The sequence below is a fragment of the Sciurus vulgaris genome, assembly GCF_902686455.1.
Source record: "Sciurus vulgaris genome assembly, chromosome: 1".
In the NCBI taxonomy this organism is placed as follows: Eukaryota; Metazoa; Chordata; class Mammalia; order Rodentia; family Sciuridae; genus Sciurus; species Sciurus vulgaris.
In genome coordinates, this window is record NC_136461.1 from 113,630,135 (window position 1) to 113,641,522 (window position 11,388).

General features: G+C 36.8%; 1 protein-coding gene and 1 pseudogene across 2 annotated transcripts; both read right to left on the reverse strand.

Annotated features, from left to right (window-relative positions):
* Positions 1-642: 642 nt before the first annotated feature.
* Positions 643-2,473, reverse strand: LOC306670582 (prolyl 3-hydroxylase OGFOD1-like; annotated as a pseudogene). Its single transcript has one exon. The product of its transcript is annotated as a prolyl 3-hydroxylase OGFOD1-like (transcript).
* A 3,732-nt stretch (positions 2,474-6,205) lies between these two features.
* Positions 6,206-10,425, reverse strand: LOC306670944 (mitogen-activated protein kinase 6-like). The gene is made up of 2 exons (XM_079156012.1): positions 8,977-10,425; positions 6,206-8,801 (listed from the first exon to the last, which is right to left on the reverse strand). The coding sequence occupies exons 1-2, from the start codon at positions 9,674-9,676 to the stop codon at positions 7,333-7,335; spliced, it is 2,169 nt and encodes a 722-aa protein (XP_079012138.1). The 5' UTR covers positions 9,677-10,425; the 3' UTR covers positions 6,206-7,332.
* Positions 10,426-11,388: the final 963 nt, after the last annotated feature.

The window sequence follows — 11,388 nt, forward strand, 5'->3', positions numbered from 1 at the left end:
TATGACTGTAGTTCATAATAGTGTAGTGCATATTTCAAAATCACTAATAAAATAGATCTTTAACATCACAAAATATGGTAAGTTGGTGAGATGATGGGTATGTTAATTAGTTTTATTGAATTTTTCTACAGTTAGATCACCTTGTATTTTATAAATATACATTACTTTCAATTAAAATACATTTTAAAATTGAAAAAAAAAAACAAAACAAACAATCTTAGGGAAACATGAATAGATTCTTCCAATAACAAGAAGAGGGAGAAAAGAAAAATAAAAAGTAAATGATTTTTCCCTCAAGAATGTTATTTATTTATTAAGATCATTAATTGGGAACTGTAATATCCATTGAATATTTTTGAACTAAAATTCAAAAGAAGTCATTACTGTTTTTATTTACTATAAATTAAATTTTGTATGTAAGTTATAACTTTATCTTTACTTTTATACAGGTCAGATAAAAAGTTCAGTCTACCAATAGTTAAGGTAAAAGTAGTTAGTTGTGAAAATTCAGGGAGCAAAATGAGGTGTGGGTAATCCTAGGAAATTAATCTGAAACAGAAAATTTCATGGAAGTTAAACCTGTTCAAATTATATACTCCTTGAAATTTTTATTTTTTTATTTTATTTTATTTTTTTGTGGAAATTGAGAATTCAATGTGAAACAAAATTAAAAACCTTTTTTGAAGTTAAAAGATATGTACACAGCTCCAAGCTCAAGGTCTAGGTTGAGGACAAATCATGAGTCCTATTAAAGGAAAAATAGTTCTAAAATGCTAGCAGATGGGCTAGGGATGTGGCTTGGTGGTGGAGCACTTGCCTGGCATGTAAGAGGTCCCAGATTTGAGCCTCAGCACTGCCAAAAACAATCCCCCAAAGAACACCCACTAGCAAACAGGCCACCATGTACCTCTCCTTCATTCCGTGCCTAACTTTCCCAGTATCGATGGTCACTTTTTTGTTTGGCCTTGCCCACTCCTGTTATTCATAATAGACAAATGAAAAGTCCCAGAAACCAGTTCTGTTTGGGAAGGTTTTCTTTTGTTCTAGGCTTCGGTGGTTAATATGCTTGACAAATTTCAGAGTCTCTCTATCTCTGTAGACCAATGCCAAAGAATTGTTTTCTGGATTCACCGTTAGCAGCTCTTCATCTTCACCTTTGGCAATGTAGGAGGTAAAGCCACCATATTCTGGCTCCCAGCCTTCACAGCCACAGTAGAAAAGTAAGTCCAAGGCAAATTCTGTCTTGCTGTTGTCATGGATTAAAGTGTAATGACCAGTCTTCCAACGCCTCAGTTCTCCCTGGCATGTGGGGACACTTGATTCTTTCTTTGCTTCATCTTCTGCTGGCACTGGGTCTGTCTGTTCACTGCTCTGTTGGCTGCTGCTCTTGATGGCTGCCTGATTGTTTTCAGGCTCTGAGGAGCTCTGGCTCATCCCTTCTTCAGTGCTATCAGCAGCACAGCTTGCTTCTTCCTCTTTTTTGTCCTCAGTCTCTTCTTCTGAAGGGGCCAAGAAGTGAAGCTTCAGGCCTGTGAAGCTGGAGAGCAGCAAGAACAGAGCCTCAGAGCGAAATAACCCCATACAATCCTTCAGTATATCAGGGAGCTTACTCTCCTCAGCTTTCTCATAAAACCTTTTGTTAGGGGGACCACAGCTACTCCATTCCACATCTCCTTTCTCCAAGGCCTCACAGACCTTTGCAAATTTCTCTGACTTAAGAAACTCCTTCAGGAGAATTTCAGATCGTTCTTCAAATTCTTCTTGAATCTGAGCTTGGTAATCCATGTCAAGGTAAGTAGGGTTGATCCACTCGTATAAAATTTCATGGTCTTGTGGGATGTGAGGGTTTCGAGGAATGAGTGGTTCCAAGTATTTGGGAGGCCTGGTCAATGAAGAGCCATGAAACCAGCCACTTATAGACAAACGCGACTTTTCTTCAAAGAGAACTTCAGACACCATCAATATTGTACAGGTCCAGGGTGCCCCCCAAGCTCCTGTTCCAGGAACGAACGAGGTACAAAATGAAGGCAATCCAATGCCCCTCCAACTCATCATCATGGCAGAGTAGGGCATCAGTAAATTCATATTTAGCACAGGACATGTCAATAGTTGATTCCAGGTCAATTTTAGAAATGTCAGAAAGCCAGGTCCGGAAATCTTTAAACAGAAGTTTCCTGCTGGAACTTATATAAATCGTTATACTTTTCATGGAAGTCCAAATTCAAAAGTTCCTTCTGAAGCCCTTCCAAGAAGTCTTGATTTTGGATGAAGTTTGGTATCACACAGTGTAGAAAGGGGTCCATGTCCATGGCAATGGCTTCGTGACTGAACGGCGTCCTACGGCTCCAGGCCTCAGCCACCTGCTTCTTCAAGGTTTCCTCGGTGACAGCATCAGAAAACTCTGCTATCACCTCTTCTTTCCCTTCTTCCCCACCCGAGCCTGGCCGGACTCAGCGGGCCGCTTTCCATTCATCTCACACCGAATTTTTATATTGTTTCAAGAATTGATGGACTGTTCTAATGGAGGAGAAATAAGTACATTTTGGATTTAATCTGGCTCCAAATCAGGGAAATGCCACTGAAAGCCTAGAAGGACACAGCAGGATTTGTCTATGCTTATCAACTTGATAAAGTTAATAAAATACTCTAAAGATAAACAATGGTATACAAATAGTAGTCGTCTTATTCATAGCATTAAACATGAACTCATATATACTTTGGAACTGATAATTTTTTTTAGTTTTAATGGGCTGACTTTTCACATTACATATCATATATTTTTTAAACTTCTATTGATATTGGAATTGTAATTTTTTAAAGAATTATGCAAATATGGCTGTTACCTCAAAATTAAAGCAAATGTCATTCACCATATCAACAGACTAAAAGTTAAGAATCACATGATTATTTCAATAGATGCAGAAAAAGCATTCGATAAAATACAGCACCCCTTCATGCTCAAAACACTAGAAAAAATTGGGGTAGTGGGTTCATTCCTTAACATTGTGAAGGCCATCTATGCTAAGCCCATGGCTAATATCATTCTAAATGGTGAAAAACTGAAAGCATTCCCCCTAAAAACTGGAACAAGGCAGGGATGCCCTCTTTCACCACTTCTATTCAACATCGTTCTTGAGACTCTAGCCAGAGCAATTAGACAAACCAAAGAAATTAAAGGGATACGAATTGGAAAAGAGGAATTCAAACTATCCCTGTTCGCTGATGACATGATTATATATTTAGAGGAACCTGGAAATTCCACCAGAAAACTCTTAGAACTCATAAGTGAATTCAGTAAAGTAGCAGGTTATAAGATCAATGCTCATAAATCCAATGCATTTTTATACATAAGTGATGAATCTTCAGAAAGAGAAATAAGAAAAACTACCCCATTCACAATAGCATCAAAAAAAAAAATACTTGGGAATCAATCTCACAAAAGAGGTGAAAGAGCTCTACAATGAGAACTACAGAACACTAAAGAAAGAAATTAAAGAAAACCTTAGAAGATGGAAAGATCTCCCATGTTCATGGATAGGAAGAATTAATATTGTCAAAATGGTCATACTACCAAAAGTGCTATATAGATTCAATGCAATTCCAATTAAAGTCCCAATGATGTACCTTACAGAAGTAGAGCAAGCAATTATGAAATTCATCTGGAAGAATAAGAAACCCAGAATAGCTAAAGCAATCCTCAGTAGAAAGAGCGAAGCAGGGGGTATTGCAATACCAGATTTTCAACTCTATTACAAAGCAATAGTAACAAAAACGGCATGGTATTGGTACCAAAATAGACAGGTAGATCAATGGTACAGAATAGAGGACACGGACACAAACCCAAATAAATACAATTTTCTCATACTAGACAAAGGGGCCAAAAATATGCAATGGAGAAAAGATAGCCTCTTCAACAAATGGTGCTGGGAAAACTGGAAAACCATATGCAACAGAATGAAATTAAACCCTTATCTCTCACCCTGCACAAAACTCAACTCATGATGGATCAAGGACCTCGGAATCAGACCAGAGACCCTGCATCTTATAGAAGAAAAAGTAGGTCCAAACCTTCAACTTGTTGGCTTAGGATCAGACTTCCTTAACAGGACTCCCATAGCACAAGAAATAAAAGCAAGAATCAACAACTGGGATAGATTCAAACTAAAAAGCTTTCTCTCAGCAAAGGAAACTATCAGTAATGTGAAGAGAGAGCCTACAGAGTGGGAGAATATCTTTGCCAATCATACTTCAGATAGAGCACTAATATCCCGAATCTATAAAGAACTCAAAAAACTCTACACCAAGAATACAAATAATCCAATCAACAAATGGGCTAAGGAAATGAACAGACACTTCACAGAAGAAGATGTACAAGCAATCAACAGATATATGAAAAAATGTTCAACATCTCTAGTATTAAGAGAAATGCAAATCAAAACTACCCTAAGATTTCATCTCACCCCAATTAGAATGGCGATTATCAAGAACATAAGCAACAATAGGTGTTGGCGAGGATGTGGGAAAAAAGGTACACTCATACATTGCTGGTGGGGTTGCAAACTAGTGCAGCCTCTCTGGAAAGCAGTATGTAGATTCCTCAGAAAGCTTGGAATGGAATCACCATTTGACCCAGCTATCCCACTCCTTGGCCTATACCCAAAGGACTTAAAGTCAGCATACTACAGAGATACAGCCACATCAATGTTCATAGCTGCTCAATTCACTATAGCCAGATTGTGGAACCAACCCAGATGCCCTTCAGTTGATGAATGGATAAAGAAACTGTGGCATATATATACAATGGAATATTACTCCGCCATGAGGAATGACAAAATTATGGCATTCGCAGGCAAATGGATGAAATTGGAGGATATCATGCTAAGTGAGATAAGCCAATCTCAAAAAAATAAAGGACGAATGATCTCGCTGATAAGCGGATGAGGACATACGGGGGGCGGGTAGGAGGGGTTAGTGTTAGTGTTAGGGTTAGGTTTAGGGTTAGGGATAAGGAGGGTGGTAAGAATGAGGAAGAAAGGAATGTATAGAGGGAAAAGAGGGGTGGGTGGGAGGGGAGGGGGGAAGGGAAAAAAATAACAATGAATCAAACAACATTGCCCTATGTAAATTTATGATTTTTAATTAAAATTAAAAAATTTAAAAAAATTAAATCAATTCCTTTATAGGTCCTTGAAGGATTTCCCATAGATTCTAACAAAATGATGCTGTAATTCATATGCAAGCATAAATATACAAGAAAAGCAAATATATTTTTGGAATAGAAACAAAGTGGGAAAAAAATTAGCCTCCAGGAACCTGAACAAGTTTCAGTTGTTAAATAGTGGTGTGGAAAGGCAAATGAACAACTGACCAGAGAAGAAACCTGGAAATACTAATCTATACATGGGACTTAGGAATATGATGGAAGTAGCATTGCTAATAGATGGGGGAAAATTGTTACTCAAAATGGCATGAGATGATTGATTTTATCAGTATGTTAGATGACAAACAAAAGAATTCTCCATAGGAAAACCAGATCACACCTCACACAAAATGTATTTCATATGGATAGAGGACCAAATTAAAATGCAAACCAGGATAAAACAAAGCAAAAAACAAACAAACAAAAAACCTTCTTAGATTATTAAGGTATAACAGAATGAATAATATCTTTTTCTTAAACTCTAGAAAATTCCTTATTGAATATCCTCCAATAAATGAATTCATGAATAAAAATTCCAAAATTCTGTGGAAAAAAAGTCATTATTAAATGAAAAATGGTGAATTAGAAGAGAATGTTAGCAATACATACCAAGCAAAGTGTTAGTGTATAACAATATATTCAAGCAAAGAATTAGTGTTCAAATTACTTAAAGAACTAACCTAGATAACCAAACTGTAAAAGGAACAAAGATAAAAATAATAAACATTTCGTATGAAAGAAACCCAGAAGGGTAATACAAATTAAGCAAAGACATATACTAGCCTTGCTAGTATTCAGGAAAACACAAATAAAAATGATGATAGATGCATTATTTATACATGAGATTAGCAAAGCTTCTAAAGTTTATCTGCTTTTTTTTTTTTTTTTTTTGCTGGCCATGTTTTATTTGTCCTTTTTCTTCAAACAGGATAGCCAAAGATACAGATAGTATTCAGTAAAATAAAATAGATGAAACAAATTCTAAGAGACTGCGATGCCACATGCTACATTTAACCTAAGTTTATTCATGCTTGCTTTGGGATGGGGACTAGATCATTCGGTAAAAACATACAGTAAAAACCAAAAATGTCTTATCATGTACAACTTTTAAACTACAATAATGATGTACCTTAATTACTTCCATGCACACAAGTCTAACATTACAGTATTTTTAAAAAATAAACACAATTAAGACTTCTAGGAGCATTTTATAATAAAGTAATTCCTAATTTTCTTTGTAGATAGATCAAGCACCTCCAAAATACAAATTCCTATACACAGTGAGTACTTTACTTAAAATGAACACTTAAGTAAATTAAGTACGTGGACAGCCTTAGGATAAGCTGATATTATATATTCAGCTAGGCAGGCAACAAACCATAGTGCCAAATGGAAAAAGTGTAGTTGCAAATAAAATTTTAAAACTAAGTTAATTTTATAATTAAATACAGAAAATATACTGATTTGCTAAAATAAATAAGATGTGATGTATTAACACTTCACTATAAAGAATGAATACCAGAACATTTATAAACAATGAGTCTTAATAGTTTACTACAATAAACGCTGGCTAAATAGAAGTGCATATTGTGAAGCACTATGGGTGGTATATGTTTTGCCACATACTTTTGTTACCTTGAGGTAGATAACACATGTGTACCAAATTCGGCATTCATTTTCAGTTGCTGCTGGTATCATGTGTTTTAAGAAATGTGTACAGTATGAAAAGCTGGAAAATACTAATGAATGAAAAATGTTTTAGGAAAAAAATAGATATTTTCATGCAGTTATGTACAGTCTCACTGTGTAAATTTCAAGGCAAGATTTTTGTTTCCTGTAAAACAGATCATTGTTCTATGAGAGAATGTTTTTTACTTGTCTTAGTGCATTTCTTTTGTCTCCTCCTGCATTGCATTATTTTGCTCTATTCTTTTTTGTGTGCAAATGACATGCCAGTTAAAATGAAAACTATCTCATGTAGAAAAAAATTCTGGATTTTAAAAACCAAGAACTAATAAAAATCCTTACTAAATGACACCATCTGATTCAAGTAAAAAATGACTTAAACACTAGTAATAAAAAAAAGACAAACACATTTCATGAAGAATACAAAGAAATATCTGCTGAGTGTTTTAGTTCAGATGTTTCAGAATGCTGCTGTATGTTTTATGAGGAATTTGAGGGGAAGATTTCATAGCAGAAGGTGTTAACGTGGCCTGGATTGACTTGAGTGGTGACCCCACTGGACTATGAAACTGTGGGATGCCTATGGATTCAAGCTGCTTGTTAAAAAGGAACTCCCCACTGTTGTTCAGAAATCCTTCTTCATTTCCTCTCTCCCCAAGCTTCCCATCCTCTACTGGCTCAGTTTCTAGCATTTCAGTATCTTCTTTCCTGCTAAAGAACTTGTCCAAGTAACTGGTGTAAGTGTTTTCCTTCTCAACCTGTTCATCCTTCCTGACCTCACAACAAAACTGATTGATGAGAAAACATTCCTCCCTACCACTCACAAACTGGCTATCCCAAGAAGATTGGTACAAGGCTTCTAACTGAGCCAAGTTTGCCATTCCTTTTTCCTGTTTTTCTCGGCTTACTGACTTTGATATCAAACTTTTCAACTCTAGCTGGGACACTGAGCTATTCAAGTCATTTAATTTATCAACAACATCAGTAGGCTCATGTTGTGAACTAAGTTGAATAGTTCCTGCAATAAAGGAATCAAAATCAAATCCCTGATTCTTTTCCCTTTCTTTTTCAGCCAGTTGCTGTGATGCTTCCTCTAGCGCTATCTGGGCTTTAACCAATCCATTCCTTTCACATTTTGACTTGCCTTTCTTATCAGATTTTTCTTTGCTTTGTTCTTTCCAATTGGAAAGATCTATAATAAGTTTGGGTTCATAATAATGATTAACTTCACTCTCTCTCCAAACTAAATTATCTAAATATGATGATGACCTTGTTTTGTAGTTACAAGTATGGCTGCACTCTAGATCACAATATTTGTTTTCATGATGATCTGGGTACTGCCAACAAGGCTCAGTAGAGTAATTGGTATCAAAAGCAGGATCCTCCAGATACTTTTCTCGATCTCCATCCAAATATTTTCGAGGATCAACTTGTACTTCTTCTTCATCAGTGACATCAGATAGAGCTCTTGGGTCAAGCTGAACTTCATCAATATCAAAGTTGTTATGTATAGGCCAATCATGCTCCGAAAACTGACAATCATGATACCTTTCCCAGTTATAAATGTGACTGTGAGTTTCATCCATAAGCAAAATATCATCAACTTCATCTTCGATGTGAAAAGGATGGCTTGAAATTGGCTCATCCATTGGAAAAGAATATATACTCATGTAAGGATGAGAGAGTGCTTCCTCTGCTGTCAACCGATCCATGGGGCTAAATGTCAAAATTTGTTCCAGGAAATCCAGTGCTTCTCGACTAATTCCTGGAAGCAGCTGAGTTAAAGGTTTGTGTGGCTCAGTCATGTCATTTCTAATGTAAACTGGAATTACACTGAGAAGCTCCTGCCGATCTTCCTCATGTACAACAGGAATAGATTCTAAAATCAGTTGCATCTGTTCAAGTTCATGTGCACCTGGTAAGAAACTGAGGTCTCTTGGTAACAGTCATGTGAGTAAGCTATCCAGAAGTGGATCCTCCTGCCCCAGTGGAGCCTTCAGTTGACTGTCACCCTGACCAACATCTTGTCTGAGAAAACCTGAGCTGGAACCACCCAGCTAAGCCACTCCCAAATTCCTAACCCAAAGAATCTGCAAAGAGGGTTTTACCAGTCAGCATTTCAGCAAAGATGCAGCCTGCAGCCCACATGTCAATGGCTTTAGTATAGTTATTAGGAGAAAGTAAAAGACGTGGAGATCTGTACCATTTAGTAACCAAACCTTCAGAAAGATGACCCTTATGGGAATAATGAGGATCCATGATCCGTGCAAGACCAAAGTCACCTATCTTCAGCACCAAGTTTTCAGTATTAATGAAAAGATTAGCTGGTTTGAGATCTCTGTGCAGTACATTTGCAGAATGAATATACTTGAGCCCACGTAGCAGCTGATACATGAAAAGCCTGGCATGCTCTTCCAGTAAAGGGCCCTGCTCCAGCACATTAGCCAAGTCTGTCTCCATGTACTCTTGAACAATGTAAACACTGTTCAGTTCAGTAAGAGAGCCCACATCGTCTGTTAACTGGCTTCCACTGGGGCCAAGAATTTCAAACACTTTCACAATGTTATCATGGTCAAGTCTTCTAATAATTTTGATTTCACGGAGAGCATGTTTGACACTCTGGGGATCAGTAAGGACAATTTTCTTGATGGCTACTCTTTTGTCACAGTCATTGTCTACAGCAGAAAAAACCAAGCCATTGCCTCCACAACCCAATGGTTTTAAGTCCATATACCTAGAGCCCAGATCAAAACCATGAATGTTCATAAGACTTTCAAATTTCTCTGCCATTTTGAAACCCTTACTATTGCCTTTTCCTTTCGAATTGTTGAACTTGTGTAAACAAGGAAGAAAACTGGCATCAAAGGAAAGATCTTTCAAAAAGGGAGAAGAAAAATAATTATGCTTCCACAGCAAGATGGTTTCTTGATGTTCATTGCATATGCCAACCAGGCCTGTTGAGTTCCCCTCAGATTTAAAGCTCAAGAAGCTCTACTCATATTGAGACTTAAAAAGATTTCAGTACTCATAGTTCAAGAAAGGGGCAGCAACTCTGCAGACATTTAAAGAAAACACTCAAGAAACTCAAACGGAATGAAATGACATACTATGCACTCAGATATACTGTGCTAAACGATTTAACATTTAACAAAAATGTGAATAAATATGCACACAACAGGCTTCTATGAACATTCTCCTCACAGTGCAGATACATTCAGTGTTGGACTGGTCCTGAGCAGCATCATTCTAAGGTGCTGGTAAGCACTCTTTCCGTTTTGCTTCTTTTCTTCCTTTGTTGCTATATATTTCAACAGGAAGCCCTGGCGACTGTTGGTTGACAGATGTCTTTTGTTAGTGATCAGGTGGCTCCAGCTCACCACAATCACAATCAAAGCTACCGTCCATCTTACTCTGATACAACGGGACTTCTCCGACTCATCGAGGGAGTGCGGGGCTCGCAGACAGCCCCCAGTGTCGGCTCAGGTCTCCGGCTGTGCTGGCGGCAGCGGCATCTCCGAGGCTCTCGCTTTGCCGCAGTCGCCGCCCGTTTATCTGCTTTTGTTGGGAAAAGGGAACTTCCATATGGCTCCTGATGGGAGTATAAATTGATGCAGTTAATTTAGAGGCCAATTTGACAATCCATCTATTAAATTAAATCACACATACTTTATGTGCCAATAGTTCCATATCTAGGACCGCCCTTGAGAAACACATATGTGAACAAGGAGATGAATAAGATATCCCTGTAGCATTGTTTATAATATTGAAAAATTAAAAGCAACCTAAATGCTCACCAGTGAGTGAATTGCTATCACAGAATTCTATTTAGAAATTAAAAAGAATGAATTATGAATTAGAGTTATATAAGTCAACATCTCCAAAATTATTCAGTGAAAAATGTACAATGCAGGACCATAATGACAAAAGGACACCTTGTATATAGAAATACACACAAAATTTAAATATTTCTCTGTTTACCTGAATATTTCTGCAAAAATATCTTAAAGGTATCTGAAAAGCATCAAGTTCCACTTTGCAGTAACTATATCTTGGGAATGGAGAGAAGGGTTTGAATTTGAATGAAGGGCATAGGAGACTATAGCTTTATCTGTAAATATTCTAGTTTTAAAAGGAGGATTGTATTCTTATGTTTTTTCAAAATTAAAATTAATTTTTTAATGCCTTTTTTTACTGTGGTTTTTTTTGCTGAAAGAATGCATTACATGAACTAATAATGATGTATACAGTAATTTTTTGCATGATTGCCAGAGTGAAGATAATGTCAGTGTAAATTTTATTTATTTACAGTAATAGAGTGACTCATTTTACTAGTAGGCTTTCATATTTATGTAATGTGCCTGTAATGAAAAATAAGAAAAAACATTGATACTACTTAAGAAGATGAACTCTCGTGTTGAATTCTTCTTTAATCTCGAGTGTACCTACACTAAGCCATTCCACTTTGTTCTGTCTCCAAAAGACATCATAAAATGGTAGGAAAA

What these genes read in the sequence shown, in the direction of transcription:
- LOC306670944 (XM_079156012.1), bottom strand. Translation starts at nt 9,676, where the DNA reads ATGGCAGAGAAATTTGAAAGTCTTATGAACATTCATGGTTTTGATCTG. An exon ending in TGGTAAAACCCTCTTTGCAG is followed by an intron (nt 8,802 to 8,976) that starts ATTCTTTGGGTT and finishes GTTTCTTACCAG; the next exon opens with GTGCACATGAACTTGAACAG.